This window comes from Sebastes fasciatus, chromosome 23 (assembly GCF_043250625.1).
Source record: "Sebastes fasciatus isolate fSebFas1 chromosome 23, fSebFas1.pri, whole genome shotgun sequence".
NCBI lineage: Eukaryota > Metazoa > Chordata > Actinopteri > Perciformes > Sebastidae > Sebastes > Sebastes fasciatus.
Window position 1 is genome coordinate 7,564,016 of NC_133817.1, and position 18,036 is coordinate 7,582,051.

The window sequence follows — 18,036 nt, forward strand, 5'->3', positions numbered from 1 at the left end:
GCTTGTCGCAAAATTGGCATGACAATAGTCAAGTCAGCACACTGACTCACTGACAGCTGTTGTTGCCCGTTGGGCTGCAGGTTGCCATGTTATGATTTGAGCATATTTGTTATGCTAAATGCACCTGTGAGGGTTTCTGGACAATATTTGTCATTGTTTTGTGTTGTTAATTGATTTCCTCGCCTATATTTAGCGTAAATTTGGAGCGTTAATTAACCACCTTTGTGACAAGCTAGTATGACATGGTTGGTCCCAATGGATTCATTGGGTTTCATATGATACCAGTATCTTCACTTTGGCTTTAAAACTGAGCCCGCTACAACCATCGCATTAACTTTGACAGCCCTAATTTTACCCCTATATTTTAGCTTCTGCACTATTTTTACTTGCATGATTTTTTCTTTTCATACATATTTGATGTGCATTGCTGAAGGGAGCCTAAGATTTTCATTGCCAACGACTGCTTCTCTGAAATTATTGTGCATTTGACAATAAATAGCTGTAAACTGAAGTACAGTAGCTGCAAAAAACTGATGAAGTTCAGATAAAATCTTGTTGCAATAAAATGATTCAGCGTGAGAATATTTACTAAAGCTGCTGCTGGAGTCTGGAAACTTTAAACGGAGGAAAATGATGATGTTTTTTTATGTTTGTGAAAGTTTAAAGTGACGTCAGAGCTGCCAGCTGATGGGAGTCTGATGAGCGCCTCTCGGGGGAAACACAACATTTCCACAGGAATGTTGCTGCTGTTAAAGACTTCCTCCTCCGTCTGGGAAACCCAACAAACACCCAGTTACAGCAGTTTAATCCGACTTCATTACGTCTCTGCAGGTGTCTGGTGTGGTGATGATCGGCGTTGGATTTTCCTCCATTGACGGGAACACACCGGTTGCCGAGGTAACTGCGTGTGCGTGGGTGTATGTTAGCTCCACCCCAAGAAATAAAATTAAACTTTTACTGCCGTGTGCCGCCTGTTGGTCTGTTGTTTGAGCACCATTTTCCTTCCAAAAACCAGATGTAACATAATTATCTTAATGGAGAAGGGATTAAACAAATAAGTGACACACTACATAAACAATAAATTAAGTAAATAAATATAAAATGAGCATTTTAATGTCTCTCGTTAAATTAAATTAGGGGAAAAATAGACTGAAATAAATTAATAAACAAAAATATATATATCCAAAGAAATAAATTAATATATATCCATTTCAACTTGATCAAATCATTGCAGTATTTGTTAAATCATATTTATAAATATATTTAAATTTATTTTATTATAGATTTTTTGGGTGCAGCAAGACATTTTATTATATAATCTGAAACATTTGAGATATAGGCTAATTAAAATAGTAAAGATATAATTAAAATAAATAATAATTTATTTTAATTAATCATGTTCAATCATGTGATTAATCACAATTAAATATTTTATACAGACCTAATATATATATATAAATAATCAGAGAGTTTAACATGGCCTATACATTAATTAAAGAATATTGTGCGTATTTTATAATTTTATGGCTTATAGTTCTTGTAGAAGTTTATTACTTTGCATTGGGGACGTCGTAAAATTGAGCACATGTACAAAAAAAAGCTCAATAAAGTAAAAAAAATAAAAAATGTATGTGCATTATTTTTTGTTTATGTTATAAAGAAGAACTTAATCTATAATTTAAACCACTTGTTATAAACATTTTTACAGACAATAGGAAGAAGTTATTCATGGGGACAGAAATGTTGTTGCATAACAGGAATGACTACGAGAGCATTAGCGACTGTTGCATCCAGTTAACTAACGTTATAGTTCCCTCAAACAATAATTAACGAAGATGAGAACCAGAGGGGATTTAGAAGTGGGTGGCCGACAGAAAAATAAGTAGTAGTACGCCGTATATCTGCGTACAGTATGCACTAAACCACTGCTTAGATGACAAGCTAAATGTTACCTCAAACTATAGAGCCATATCCTCAGATTACTTTACATGAATCTTAAAACACCACCGCAAAAAAGAACCTTTAAACCTTTAAGTTGGTATTAATTTAGTCTCTCTCTCTCTCTCCCAGTTGTTCGACCAGTTGTCCAGTAGCGATGGCTTACTGGTCCTGCAGGTGTTCGGTCCGATCACTGTGCTTTTGTCTGTTCTGGGCATCTGTGCTGCGTCTTTGGACCTCAAACCTCTGCTGGTGGCGGTGAGAAACACACTAAGGTTGCTCCGATCGATTGTTATTGACTGATTTTATCCTGATATGGAGCACCGTTAACACACGCATATCCTGTCATTATCTCCTCCAGTTTTCTGCTCTGATTTTCGTGGAGTTTGTGGCTGTGATGGTTGTTGCCTCGCCGCTGGTTCAGGTTCAAGCTCAGGTAACTCTACCTGTCTGTGTCTGTGTCTCACCAGCTGCCACTGCTGCCTCCTGGAGGCTGCAGTGTTCATCACAGCCCATAATATCAAAGATTTATGCTGCGTTCACACCAAGAGGGAAGCACATTTTGGCCTCGTTTTACATGCAGGTATCATTTGTATTCATTCGCGCTAGACACACCTGTGAGGAGGAGGAGCTCGTCTCCATAGATACCAACAACTTTTCTTTCCTCCATCAACCATGGAAGAAATAACCACTGTTGCTGCTCTGTACATGTTGTGGAAGTCCCAGATATGTCAGAAAATGTAACGCTGTTGTGTCTGGGTTCATAACATCACCCGGCGGCGAGCTGTATTCACATACAGTACCATTGCACTGACTGTATCTAGCAAGCCACACGTCAATACTGAGGTATGAACCTAAAATAAACAAATTGTGCTGTGATTTAATTGCAATAAACAGATCAAAATGATGCCGAAATAACTACATAATGATGCAGATTTCTAAGAAGCCTGAATTCATGCTTTGTCAGGTCTGTCCAAAAGACGACAAGCAAACAACTTTTAAAATGCTTGTTTTCTGTATGGAGTTTGGATCGTCAACTAGGCATAAATACGGCAGTGACGTTGTTGTTTCTACCATAGACAGTCTGTGGTTTCTACACAGACTTTGGTCCGGTCTCTGTACAGATATGACGGTGACCACAGACACATACAAGGTTTATTTCCTCCATTTCTGATTCAACAACATCAGTGACGACAGGAGGAGAATCTCAACGCTGACAGGCTTTCACCACAGCGTCACAGAAATTTCTTGCTCGAGTTGAAATATTTCTACTCACGCGAATGACGCAAATTCACATCTATTCACCTCTTTGCATGGACTTTATATGTAATCGCGTCGCATGAAAAGTTCACCTCGCTCTCTGTGTAATCGCTCCATTCGAGCACAATTTCTCAACTTTCTTTGCCTGTGATTATATTTTTAGCAGCCAAAATCCTCATGATCGAGTAAGCAACCATAATCAAAATAAACTTAATTTCAGAAATTGTATTTACATTGATGTTGAAAGCAGATCGATTTTTTAAAAATTGCCTTTTTTAAATCTGTAAATTTTTATTAAAACTGTCAAAGTTAACGCGATAATAACACGTTAACACAACTTATGATTTGAACTCTTGTAGCGAGCTCAGTTTTAAAGCTAGAGTGAATATACTGGTATCATATGAAACTAGACAACCTAAAGAATCCACTGATAAAACTGTCTTTGTACTAAATCTATCTTTACTGTTTCTCCATCACTGTTCTGCAGATGGACGGCGCGGTGAACGAGGTGTTTCTGAACGTAACACCCCTCCACAGAGCAGAGCGTTACATCCAGAGTGAACTAGGCAAACTCCAGGCCTCCGTAAGAGACACGAAGAAATAAAACAACTGAATAAATCTACAAGGAATCACATGAAAGATCACAACGTAGAGAAACACGTCTGGTTGTCACGAGTGGTAAAAGATGGTTTAAGTTAGCCTAGCCTATTAGCTCTGACATTCACTATTTACTAAAATACTTATTAGGAAAATTGCACATAATACATGATAAGAAAGTTGCATAATAAACTATAGGAGATTATTTCACTGCAAACGAAATAAAAGCTTTTAATTTTGAGGAGTCATAACTCCAGTTTCAGAAATCTACTATCTTAGTTTTATATATTCTAAAATGATATTCTGAATTAAAGAGATCGTTAATTTTATTTTGTCTGTTTCTCAGGACTCTTGTTGTGGTTTGAGGAGTTTTGAGGACTGGGAGAACCAACTTCCTGTCACCTGTTTGTGCACGCCTCCTGCCTCCGACCTGCAGCCGAGGTGAGACTGCAAAACGTGAAAAAACTCAGAGGGATTTTGAGCTTCTAGAGAAGTCTGCTGACATTTACAAACTACTTTTTACATTTTTTTTAAAATAAAATTTTCCAAAATGAATTTGCGTTACTTTGACAGCCCAAATTATGAGGTTTTTGTGTTTTTGGTCTCCGTTGTGTTCCAGAAATGCAGCTCAGGTTTAGCTCTTCTTCTTCTCTTTGTCTCACAGCTCTCAGTCTGGTAACTCCAGCTCAGAGGGAGCCTGTGTGAGGGTGGACAGTGACCATTACCCTCCGACCCGATGGGTTCACTCCGAGGTAACTAGACTACATCTTATTACATCCTTCTTTCTTTCTTACTTCAACTACTACTCCTTTGTTTCTGCCTTCTTCTTTATGTTATTTTTACTTTGTTCCATCTTTTTATTTCCTTTCCTGTATTTCCAAACCAAACCAACATCGTCAAGACGTTTATCTTTGCTGCTTCATTTATTGCACACATACACAACGTTTCTTGCCTCCAGGTAACATAAATCAGTGACCTAGTCGGGTAATTTAACCCTAATTTAAGCTGCTGCTTTGCAACATTCAGATGCCATGGCCACGGTATTAAAACTGTATGTCTCCCAGCATGCAACACACCTGGCTGCAGTACCCTTCCTGTATAAGTGCAGCCCCATTATACAGCAGGTGACTGCCACCCAGTGTACAAAAAAGGTATTACACAAAAGAAACATAAAGGCAAACAAATGACAAATGATGACAAATGGCTCTTACAACCACAACCACTACCACTACTACTACTACAATTCATTCTCCTATTGCTCCTGTTTTTACATGGACAAAAATCTAAAAAAATTAATAAATTAATAAATGACTCAATAAATAAATAAATAATATGTCATTAAATGTAGCAAAAATAATATTAAAAGTTATTGTAGCCATTAATTAATTGATAAAATTCGACATAAATTGATATTTCTGTTTTAATTTACTTCTTTATTTATTTATCTTTGTATTAATTTCCTCATTTGTTTACTCTTCTGTTTAATTTCCCCTTACATTTATTTATGTCATTTTTTAAAATTCATTTTAAAATTAATTCATTAATTTATTAATTTAATTATTATTTTTTTTATTTATCTATTTATTATTTATTTTTGCTTTCATTTTTTAAAATTTCTTTTATATGACATAAATGCTAGTAGTAATAGTAATAGCCCTATGATGACTTATTTGCATAATGAGGCAGAAATGCATAAAGAAATGTAAAAAGAAATGTGTAAAGAAAAGAATGCAGAAATTAATAAGTTTGGGGGAATAAATAAAGGGTGAAATGCAAAGGGAAAAATCATGCAGCAATAAATAAATGAATAAATAAATAAATAAATAAAAATATTTAAAAATAAACATAAAATAAAAAAATTGATTGCAAAAATAAACAAATTAAATGCAAAAATAAATACATTTAAATATAAAAAATAAATACATAAATAAATAAAAGGGAAAATTAAACAGACGATTAAATAAATAAGAGAATTAATACAAAGATGAATAAAGAAAGAAGCAAATTAAAACAGAAATATCAATTTATATCACATTTTATCAATTAATTAATAGCTACATTTATTTTTAATATTATTTTTGCTACATTTAATGACGTTAAATGACATTTAATTGCTACATTTAAAAGTTATTTATTTACTGAGTCATTTATTTATTTATTTTGACAGGTTCCGTCCGCTATATTTTAAAACTTATCAGACAAAAACAGATCACACATTACTACATTAGTAACTACCTCTTCTGTTTGTAGTGATGTGTATCACCGGCCTCACTGCTTTATTAATGTTGACCTTTGACCTGCAGCCCTGTGGTCCCATCCTGAAGAGCTACCTGAGCTTCCCCATCAAACTGAGGATAGGAATCATTTCAGCCTTCGCAACCATCACGGTACAATATTATTATTAATATTATGCAACGTGGAAATATTTTTTGTTGTTTTGTTTCCTTGAAAATTACACAAGTTTGCAGAAGTGTTATTTATGAATTTCTGCGATAGAAAATAAGATTTAACACAAGTTAAAGAGTTTCTTAAAGAATCTGAGTGTGAGACTTTATATCAGAATCAGAACAAGTCAGATTTTATTGATCCCGGGGGGGTTATCGGGGCTCTTATATAAACATAAAGAAATGTAAGAAAATAGAAATAAAGAAGTAATACATTAATTATGTACATCATGATACATTATAAACACAATATATGAAATATAAGTTATAAAATGAAAAATAAGAATATAAGAAATATGACATTATGTACAAATACTGCATTAAGACGTGCAATATAAAACATATAACCACAGTGCAAATAATAAATACAATACAAAGTGGGTTCTATTAAATGTGTTAAATATAAATGCCAGAATGGTATATATATAACTAAATAAATAAGAGTATTTCAGAGTATTGCACAGTTGAATTAGGGCACACATTACTGTAAATGTTAACATTTTACGTTTACCCACCTCGGGGTTTGATCGAGGGGCAGTTAGATGGGTTGATTTTATAATATACTACATATATTACAACATATTCCAAGCTGAATTAATGTTTTCAGTTGTTGTATAGTCATTTCTTTATATCTGTATCATTTTTTAATGATAATATGAATATTAAACCCAAAAAGTTGATATACATCTAAGATATAAAGCGTGGGACGACATGTGTTGCAGATGGCGGCGATTGCTCTGTGTCTGACGTTGGGTTTGGAGGAATATTGGACGACGCCGCCGGTAGAAACTACAGTCGATGACTTCAACAGAGTGAAATACCAACCCAAACCCTCCCTCACCTGACCTCTGACCTCTGACCCCTCACCGAAAACCAAAAGAGTTCAATTAAACTACACCATCCACTCTCTTTCAGGACCTGATTTTGTTTTCATATTTATATTTGACAGAATGCCAAAGCCTCATTATCCTCTTCTCTGCTCTTGAACAGATCATGAAGGAATGGCAGCTGGTTGTGATGAAATGTTTGGCTCTAGTCTTTGAAGTGTGAGTTATAAATAAAGTTTATTTTATCAGTGAGGTCTGTGTGTTCTTTAGTTGTAGTTTCCTCCTGCAGCCACCAGATGGTGACGATGATGACATTAAGCAGGTCTGTTTGTCTCAATCACTAAAAGCTTCAATGTTGAATCATTTTGATAATTAAATGCAGATGCATTACACACCACAATACTTGCACATGAATAAACAAATGTGATTTATATCAAGGGAAGTATGTTACGTTATGGAAGTTAAGGAGACGAACAATCAAACAGTAAAACCTGTCACTCATATAATAAGAATGTGGTGATATGGTGCTGCTAGTAAACACATCATATTGTTATAATATAAATAATAGGGCTGTCAAAGATCGAAGGTACTGGTATCCTATGAAACTAGAAAATCTTAATATCTATCTATCTTAATATCTATCTATAATATCTATTAATCAATCTATCTATCTATCTAAAACGGAGCGTTTCAGACAGAAGGTAAATACAGGTATATTCAGGCAGACAGTATGAGGAAAATAAAGTGTTTTTTTTACATTAAAGCATGTAAACATGTTCTAGTAGAAACACAAAATACAAGTATGAACCTGAAAATGAGCATGATATGGGACCTTTAAGTTCAAGTAAAGTTGGTTTAACATCAGCCCAAGGATTATACATGTCTTATTAATGTGTGCACACAAAATAACAATAACCATTCACAGTGTGTGTTAGTGCTGAAATTACCCCAAACATTGGCCGGCCTAGGTGGTCTGACTTAATTGTGGTGACTAAAGTCCTTCTTTAAGCTGCTGTTTGGTAGCTAAATGTTGTTTATACATGTGCTCCAAACAAACAACATTCAAAACTCCAACACTTCACAACATGGAGTTTATTAACCCATCATGTCCATCCCTGTCTGTCACTTCTAATCAGGTTTAATCCATAAATTATACATAAACAGCACATGATGTCCTTATAGAGAACAGTCACCAACTGTTTGATCTAATCAGCAGCACCTGGTGACTACCTGGTCTGAGGCCTGGATTACCTTCTTCTTTGGTGCTTATTGGCAGTTGGCAAACCAGTTTATAGGTGCATTACCTACTGGACTGGAGTGTGGAGCAGGAGATTGGCAGGAAAAAAATAAAATTAAAATGAATAATAATAATAATAATAATAATAATAATAACTAAAATAATAATAATAATAATAATAATAATAATAACTAAAATAATAATAATAATAATAATAATAATAATTAAATTCTCTCCATTATTCCTGTTGCCCTTAAGTAATTAATTAGAAGATTGTGTACTTTCTTAGATGTCTTTCCTAGCAGATTCCCCATTGTAATATTTTCATCATTTACTGGTCCAGACCAAATTGTGCCGAAAATCACTGGCACACTGGTTTAGCAAAAGAAGAAAGGCACTTTATTAATCCCCGAGGGGAAATTACATTTTTACACTCTGTTATTTTAAATAGAACATACACACAGGCCCGAAATACACACATGCACAAACAGGACCTAGATACTTGCATTAATGGAGAGGGGTTTGGTTTCCCTATGGACTAAGCTACTAAGGCCCCATTGTCCCTGCTTTATCTAGCAGGGACAATGCACAATACACTGATTAAACCAGATATAATATTACATATATATATAGTCTCTTCCAGTTCAGGCGCCGTACGAGCTGCAGCAGCAACAGCTACTTATCCTGTTCATATTTTTATGATCCTTACCGATAACATCTGTATCTTTTTGTCATTGTGTAACCTATATATTTTGGATTTACACCTTATTGAGATTTATGTTTTCACTCTGTCACAGGGTAGAGTGTTTGTGTGCTTGACTCTCTGTTTCGGACACTCAGCTCTTTAACATGACACAGGATTTCCTCTGGAAGGCCAGACTGATGACTGATAACTTAATTTCCAAGTTCACCTTTGACCTGCACAGAAAATGAGCATGATGTGCACATAAAACCAGAATGTCGTACAAATGTGTTTGTAAAGACAGACTGTTGAAGAGCCCAAAGAGACACCTTCACAATGTTTGTTTAGCCCAAACCTCAACATTATCACTAATACATTAACATTATTAAAATGGTTTTCTAAGCTCTTTGTATGTTTTTATGTAAAACTCTTAATTTGTAAAGTAACTAAAGCTGTAAGACAAATGTTAACAAATATTATTATAGTATAAATACTCAAGAAAAGTACAAGTACCTCAAATTTGTACTTAAATAGGCCTACAAGACTTGGTAAATGCGTTTAGTTTCTTTCCACCACTGCCTGAAATCTGAACGGGAGAAGTTTTAAATCTGCTCACTGGCTTCTTGCTGGCAAAGGCTCATGGGTATTGTAGTATTTAGCGCCATTTCCCATACCAAACTGATGGGGAGAAAAATATGGTGGACAGAACCTGCCAAAATAACAAATAAATGAATGAATAAATAAATAAATATGTCATTAAATGTAGCAAAAATATGTCAAAATAAATGTAGCCATTAAATGCAAAAATAAAAAAATTAATAAAAAAATTAATTAAAATACATAAATAAATAATAATCAGGGGGTCAGGGTGCATGACTATAACTACTACTACTACTACTAGCTTTTATTCCATATAAAAAAAAATGCAAAAAGAAATGCAAAAAGAAATAAATACAAAATAATTGCATAAATAAATAAATAAAAATACATGAAAAGAAGAATAAATATATTTAAAAATTAATAAAAAACATCATGACTTTAATAAATAAAAGGGAATTAAGCAGGAGAGTAAATAAATAAGGGAATTAATAGAAATAAACAAATTAAGCAAATTAAAACAGAAATATCAATGTATGTTACATTTTATCGATTAATTAATAGCTACATTTATTTTTTTTATATTACATTTATGATATTTATTTATTTATCGAGTCATTAATTTATTTATTCATTTCTTTTTTATTTGTTAAAAATTATCAAGGAGACTATCTATTAGGATGTTATTAAAAGGAAACGTTTGAAATGGGGATTCACAGTGAGGAAACATACTTAATTTCCAATCTGAATGATTCAGTCATTCATAAATTGTACACAGTGTACAAATCAGCTGAAGTCTTAATGTTACATAACTTCCAGGATTGTGAGATCTTTACTGAACATTGAGTTTTAGGGTGGAATTTCCTGATGTGGGTGTTGCGACATAAACCGCTCCTAACATCCTGTTTCAGGTTGTTGCTTTGAAAATATGCCCCTTTACCCATTTCAGGGATTCTTGGGAGGAGATCTAGCATCCGGCGCCGCCCTGGCTACGCATTCTTGTTTTTCTTATTAAATACTCTACTCACTGGATGGAAATGAGTAATCCAAACTCTCTAATTACTTTCTGATTCTCTAGAATCTGTCAGAGCGTGCCAAGCTGCTGGAGCTCAGTCAGACATGTGGTTCTGGGAAGAGTCACCACAGTCCCAGTGTTTGTGTGAATAAATCATTAAAAACGATAATGGAATCATAAAAATATTGTAGGACCTGAGGGCTGTAGATATATCAATAAATCATCTACATTCTGTGAGAGACGGCTGCACGTGTTGCATTACGATCCATTATGTAACGTTCATACTCTTTACTCCGATGTGGTTTCTCGGTAATGCAATGCATTAAGACAACAAAACACAGCCTTACAGTCAGACCTGTCACAGTTTAGGGGGAAACAAACCTTCATAATGACAGACTGAATATACACAGTCATCACTCAGGACAAACACAGTGTTCAGTGCTGCCGTTGGATGAAAGCTGCATTTGAACTGTATTTTTATTTATATTTATTGCAGATTGATACAGACATGTTACTGCAGGACAAAATATTATAGATCTGGAAAGGTTGCGCTGATCAAAAGATATTGTGGGTTCAGACCAGACGTGTGGACTCGAGTCAGATTCAAGTCACAAACTTTGATGACTTAAGACTCGGTTTGACAAAATCCCAGAAGACTTGCAACTCGACTTGGACTTCGGCCGTCGCCAAATTCTTTTTAGGCTTCACCAACTTGTTTTTGGCCGTCGCCATCTTGGTTTTTGGCCGTCGCCATCTTGGTTTTTGGCCGTCACCATCTTGGTTTTTAGCTGTCGCCATCTTGTTTTTTAGCCGTCACCATCTTGTTTTTTAGCCGTCACCATCTTGTTTTTTAGCCGTTGCCAACTTGGTTTTTAGCCGTGACCATCTTGGTTTTTAGCCGTTGCCATCTTGGTTTTTAGCCGTCACCATCTTGGTTTTTAGCCGTTGCCATCTTGGTTTTTAGCCGTCACCATCTTGGTTTTTAGCTGTAGCCATCTTGGTTTTTAGCCGTCACCATCTTGGTTTTTAGCCGTTGCCATCTTGGTTTTTAGCCGTCACCATCTTGGTTTTTAGCCGTAGCCATCTTGGTTTTTAGCCGTAGCCATCTTGGTTTTTAGCTGTAGCCATCTTGGTTTTTAGCCTAAACCCTAAATCATCCCCTGCTTTATGGTCTATTTGACTCTAAATGGGACCATAATTTACTAAATGAACATCATGCTGTATTGAAGAAGACTTGAAACTAGCGATTGAAACCATAAACTCATGTTTACAATGTTTACTGAGGTAATAAATCAAGTGAGAAGTAGGCTCATCTTCTCATAGACTTCTATACAATCAGACTTCTTTTAGCAACCAGAGGAGTCGCCCCCTGCTGGCTGTTAGAGAGAATGCAGGTTTAAGGGACTTCTTGCATTGGCTTCACTTTTCAGACCTGGAGATGATAGCCCACTGGTCTTTACAAAGAATCAAATGTACAAATATAACTGCTGAAATTTTAATGTGACTCCATAACATCTTAATTTCAGCATGTGTATTTATGCCACCGTTTGAAGAAGGCAGTAAAACATGATCTGTATCTGGATATGGAAAAATGCACATTACTGCATGAAGAAGACAAATGGAAAAACAGTGAAGTTCTTTTGTTTATTCTGATAGTTTTTTTTTTTTTTGCAGCAGCAGTCGGGGGAGTTTCCATTCTGCAGGTAAAAACGTAAATACTGTGGGTATTTTATAGGCCAATTCTGGTATTTTTAAACTCATATTTATATTTGCATGAGAATTATAGCTCAGTGCCACATATGATTAGTCTCTGCTTGTCTTTTACAGCACATCAAGTTTATAGATACAAGCATCATTTTTAATCTGTGTGACCTTTTGAAATGTTCTCTTCTGTGGGTGGGTTTGGCGGTTTGATCTTTAAGAGGAATTCAAACTATTTTCAGTTGAGCTGCTCGTCTCTACATGTTGAACTAACAAAAGCTATCATTTTCAATAAACCTCCTGCACAAAAGATATTTAGGGACTGTATGAAAATGAATGACTAATAAAATCAACATGCAGCGTTGCTCATAACTGACATTTTGGTCATATTAGTGACAAGACTTGAGTACAACTTTCAGGTACTTGACTTGAGTATTTCCAAGTTTTCCTACTTTTTACTCCACTTACTAGTTACTGGTTACTTTACAGATAAAGAATAGAGTAAAAACACATTGTTTAAGATTAAGCGGTTTCTCAACTTAAGTACAGAAGTTACGTGACAAAAACTACTTTAGGAAAAGATTGTGGTTTAGATTAGAATAACTCCGGAGGTGCCGTGACTTAAGTACGGAAGTTACGTGATCGCTCTTTATGCTTCCTGGTTTACGATTACGTAGATTACATAGAAATTATTTTTGTGAAAAAAATTTACGTTTCTATGTACACGAATCAATACATAAAATTTTGTGACTATTTCACAAACTGCTGTGCGACTGGGCTGGTCATTCGTATATATATCCCAAGAAATCAGTTCATATTTAATTAACGTAATCATGAACCGGGAAGTATATAAACCAACAAACGCTGTGTATGGAGGAGGTCGGGCCAAAATTTGTGGGTCTAAAAACACCAGACTCTCACCAGGAGGCCGTTGTTCATGTCCCGTGTGAAACCAGAAGTCAACGTTGATTTATTTACGATTAAGTTACGCCACTTCTGGAGTTATTTTAACCCAAACCACGATCTTTTCCTCAACCTAACTAAGTAGTTTTGTTGAAAATGGACGTTTATTTTGAAAAGACTGGAGCAGAAATTGACGCTGGCGTTCGTAAGAAAACGCATGAAAAATACTTTTAGAAATATATCACACGAACTTCTACGTTGAATTAAGTAAAAAATCACAATCTTGTTTCAGCTCTTTTATAATATAGTAAATCTAAGAAGGGAAGGCTAAAATAAAATATAAATTTGGGGTAAAAGAATATAAAATACACCCCCTCATTTCTTTCCCCTCTAAAACTTTTCATACAGTCCCATAAGGGGGATTAGTGATTGCTCTGTTGTAACATGTCTGGTGTTTTTTTTAATGCTCGATTCAAATCTCTGTCATTAGATAAACTTCTTTATAGATCTCAATTCCCAACTTCTTACTGATTAGATGAAGTTTGAATGTAAGCGTCTGATTAAAGTTGCTCAGATTTCGCCCCCAGAGACCAAATTAAACTTTCTTTTCATCTCAACTGTCGCTGTTTCATTCTCGGTGAAGTGGAAGTAAAAACTTGTTTAGAATCAAAATGTAACTTATCATGGGTGTGGTAGTAACTGTCACATCCTTGTGGGCTGAAAACAGACTCTGTTTCCTGGCGTGCAGACGTTTTGATATTTTGGTGTCATGTTCGGACAGCTGCCGTTTGGTTAACCGAGTGAAGAACTATGAGGGTTTTCTTCTTGCACAACTCGCCACTATGAGGTTCAAATTTCACTTCAGCTATTATCTGAAGGTTTACTGTTTTTTTTTGACACAGGTGTCACATCAGGTCAGACAGCATCATTCACAAAACTGAAAAAAACAAACACAAAATAGTGCAAAAAACATACATTTACATTTGACAGAAGTGAGCTGCAGTTTTTCATCTTTTTAAACTCTCAATCAATCAACTAGTTATAGTTATATAGTTAGTTATATAACTAAGTTATATTAAAACAAATCAACACTTTTTATTTTTATTTAATGCAGCTCACACATGAAATTTCCCCAAAGAAGCCACAACATGAACTACCGGTATGTATGTATCGTGATTTTTTTAAAGCCAGAATCAACATATATATATATATATATATATATATATATACATAAATTATATTAAAAAAGTTAACAAAAATCACAATAAATCGTAATATTGAATCACAATACTTAAAAATCACAACACATATGGAATCAGTATCATGATAGTATCGAATCGGGAGATAGGCGTATCGTCCCAGCCCTAATAAAAAGTCTGAGATGAGGCTTTAAAATTAAAATAATCATCTAAAAAAAAAAAAAAAAAAGTCCCAATAAGAAAGAAAAAGTCTGCCCGATGACTGATACTTCTAAGACTCTTAAAACATAAAGAAATACATGTGAAAATGAAATTATAATGAAATGGAAGAACCCAAAAGGTTTAATATTTGTGATTGATGTAATAAGAGAACAGTGAGTCAATCACAAAGCTGCATGTTGTGTCAAAATCAATTAATTTCAATGGGATCGGCGTGATTATAGGGAAGTAAATTATAATTTTATTTCACAAATGGTTCTGTATATATTTTACACAATTTATTCACACGTTTCAAAAAGTATTTTTTATGTATATATTTAATATTCTGACGTGTCTGATGATGGAGTGAATACAGCTGCAGGTCATAACAGGCTGATTTAGATGTATAGACCAGTGGATGAACACTGACGGCTAACTGACCCCGCTCAATCAGCGTCATTAGATTATGGGCTGCAGCTGCGGTCGCTCTGCTCTGACTGTGTGACAAAGTGGTTCCCAAGCGGCTAACAGGCCTCCTCACTTAAACTGTTAGTTCTGTTTGTTGTTTCTGACGGATACAAAGAAGCCTGAAGTTTATTCATTTACATAGAAGTACTAACGTCTTTTACTTAAGTAAAAGTAGCAATACCTAGGTGTAGCAATGCTGTTACAAGTAAAAGACCTGCATTCAAAGTAAACGTACACAAGTATCATCAAAATATACGTAAAGTATGTAAGTAAAAGGTAATACTTTATAATAACCATTTATAAATGGTAAATTGATAGTTAATTAAACTTACTAAATAGCAATTTTACTGTTAACAAACAATGAAATGATAATTAATAATGTTTACCATCTTGGTTTTTGGCCGTCGCCATCTTGTTTTTTTACTGTAGCCATCTTTGTTTTTGACCAACGCCATCTTGGTTTTTGGCCGTCGCCATCTTGGTTTTTGGCCGTCACCATCTTGGTTTTTGGCCGTCACCATATTGGTTTTTGGTCGTCACCATCTTGGTTTTTGGTTGTCGCCATCTTGGTTTTTGGCCGACACCATCTTGGTTTTTGACCATCGCCATCTTGGTTTTTGTCCGTCACCATATTGGTTTTTGGTCGTCACCATCTTGGTTTTTTACTGTAGCCATGTTTGTTTTTGACCATCGCCATCTTGGTTTTTAGCCGTCGCCATCTTGTTTTTTGTCCGTCACCATCTTAGTTTTTGGCCGTCACCATCTTAGTTTTTGACCGTCACCATCTTGGTTTTTGACCATCGCCATCTTGGTTTTTGGCCGTCGACATCTTGGTTTTTATTCATCACCATCTTAGTTTTTGGCTGTCACCATCTTGGTTTTTTACCGCCAACATCTTTGTTTTTTTACTGTCGCGATCTTGGTTTTTGATCGTCGTCATTCTAAAACTTCTTTAACCAATAAATATATTGGAGTAAAAATTACAATATTGGCTTCCAAAATGTAGTAGAGTAGAAGGATAAAGTACCTCACAATGAAACTTACCAGGAGTTACATTCCCCTACTGGCGCAAAGTAGTATTTCTCGAGCAATGTTTTTTCATGCATTGTTTTTCTTATTCAAGTCCAATTATTGTGACATAATAAGTAACACCGTCGATAACTGACCAGTTGTTCTCTTCTCTAATACAAATTGGATGCAAGGAGCGAGCCAAGCTGAACAGATAATCATAACATGACACACAAAACCATCTGAGGAGTAAAGCATTTAGCATTTTACAGAAGAAGCACCATACATGGAAAAGTTGTTTATGAAGGTGAAGCTGCTGACTTTGAAAAGGGCAGCTGTCTTACAGTAACATCATGGAACATGACTGCGATCAATGCACAATCTAAGTGTTCTACATAAAACGGATTACTGGGCTACTGGTACATGACGCTATCCACTTCAGACAGGCCGATACTACAGGGATAATTTAATTTTGTGGAATGTAATAATGTAAATGTGAGGCGCCCTTGGCATGGCATATAAGAAAAAGCTTTTTATGTAATGAAAAAAAAAAAAAAAAAAAGGTTTCTTTTTATGATTCTAGTGTGCTGGTTTGGTTTCCTACATGAGGGGGACACAATGCATTTTATAAATAGACATAAATAAATAAATAAGAAAAAACATTATTGATCCCCAGAGAGGAAATTCAGTTGTTGCAGAAGCACAAAGCCAAATAAAAAGTAAAGGAAATACATAAAAAATAAATAAAAAATGAAATATATACAAGAGCATATGGAGACAAAAAATATCGCAAGGTAAAGTGAAAGTAGTGTGATTAATAGCAGCAGAGTCAGCGAGTATTATTAACAGTGTAAACCCGAATGATGTAATATAATGTTAATATTAATATAATATAGAATATGATGCAAAACTCAGTAACATATTAACAAAATTTAGTAGGATATATGTTTTTTTAATGATAATTATGATGGAATATGAGATATAGTATAAGGTGAAAGGTAGCACTACTATAATATATCAAAATATAACAATATATATATAGTCAGTAGGCGATTTGAGGGCAAATGAGGGAGGAAGTTAGAATCACCATATAGCTCTGAATTATCAGTAAATGAAAAAAAATTGCGTGATCATTTGTAATTAATCGCAATTAAATATTTTATTCGATTGACAGTCCTAATAAAAAATGTAATTCAGTAAACATATAAGTAAGTAAATATATAAGAATGTAAGACACAAAAACGTAAATATATAAGTAGTTAAGTAAAAAATATATGTAATTATCTAAGCAAGTTAGTAAATATGAGAGTGAGTAAATATCAATGTAAATAATACATGTAGGTAATAAATAAGTACATATATAAGTAAGTAAATAAGAGTACATAAATAAGAAAATATATCAAAAAAATGTAAATAAGTAAACATATAAGGAAGTAAATATATAGGAACGTAAGTAAGAAAACATAATAAAAAAAGTAATGTAAAAAAATGGAGGAAAACATATAAGTAAGTAAATATATGATTGAATAAATTAATTTATAATAACTAAGTGATTAATCACAATTAAATATTTTAATTGATTAACAGTCCTAATCTCTGTTAAGACAGTTATTATTGGAGGAAAGAAGAGAAACATCAATATAACAGCTGATTACACACTTTTAAATGGTCAGCCTTGTTAAAACCTGGTGACTGCAAAGGCCACAAACACAGAGCATTATTGGATGTTAACTGTTTAATCGTATCCTGTAGTACACCTGTGTGGGAGCATCTACATTCATTACGTCTACTCATGTTTATCTTTGCTTTCATTTCCCTATTAGCGTCCTAATGGTGAAATAAAACCGGCTCAGCTGCGTTGAGTGGGTACAGATGGAGATGGAAAGCAGAGGAGCAGCCGTGGTAAACAACCCAGAAACAATGTGATTGTAGCTATCGGTCATCTGCAGGTCAGGCTGAGAG

At 34.5% G+C, this 18,036-nt stretch overlaps 2 protein-coding genes and 1 long non-coding RNA gene across 4 annotated transcripts in view; 2 read left to right on the forward strand and 1 right to left on the reverse strand.

Moving 5' to 3' along the window:
* LOC141761976 (uncharacterized) overlaps positions 1 to 7,318 on the forward strand; it is a 9,130-nt gene extending 1,812 nt beyond the window's left edge. Inside the window, exons 2-9 of one of the 2 annotated variants that reach the window (XM_074625681.1) lie at positions 832 to 897; positions 2,071 to 2,196; positions 2,300 to 2,374; positions 3,686 to 3,781; positions 4,142 to 4,236; positions 4,460 to 4,547; positions 6,099 to 6,182; positions 6,962 to 7,318. In XM_074625681.1, the coding sequence (XP_074481782.1) occupies positions 832 to 897; positions 2,071 to 2,196; positions 2,300 to 2,374; positions 3,686 to 3,781; positions 4,142 to 4,236; positions 4,460 to 4,547; positions 6,099 to 6,182; positions 6,962 to 7,084 (753 nt within the window). In that variant the 3' untranslated portion in view covers positions 7,085 to 7,318. The remainder of the gene's footprint in view (positions 1 to 831; positions 898 to 2,070; positions 2,197 to 2,299; positions 2,375 to 3,685; positions 3,782 to 4,141; positions 4,237 to 4,459; positions 4,548 to 6,098; positions 6,183 to 6,961) is intronic. The other variant, XM_074625682.1, reaches the window with a different exon arrangement.
* The window catches only part of LOC141762067 (F-box only protein 15-like), a 103,802-nt gene extending 88,372 nt beyond the window's left edge, over positions 1 to 15,430 (forward strand). The window contains exon 11 of the transcript XR_012592714.1: positions 15,406 to 15,430. The gene's annotated coding sequence lies outside the window, so the exon portion shown is untranslated. The remainder of the gene's footprint in view (positions 1 to 15,405) is intronic.
* LOC141761977 (uncharacterized) lies at positions 4,602 to 4,808 on the reverse strand. The gene is made up of 2 exons (XR_012592681.1): positions 4,736 to 4,808; positions 4,602 to 4,704 (listed from the first exon to the last, which is right to left on the reverse strand). It is a non-coding gene; the product is annotated as an uncharacterized LOC141761977 (long non-coding RNA).
* Positions 15,431 to 18,036: the final 2,606 nt, after the last annotated feature.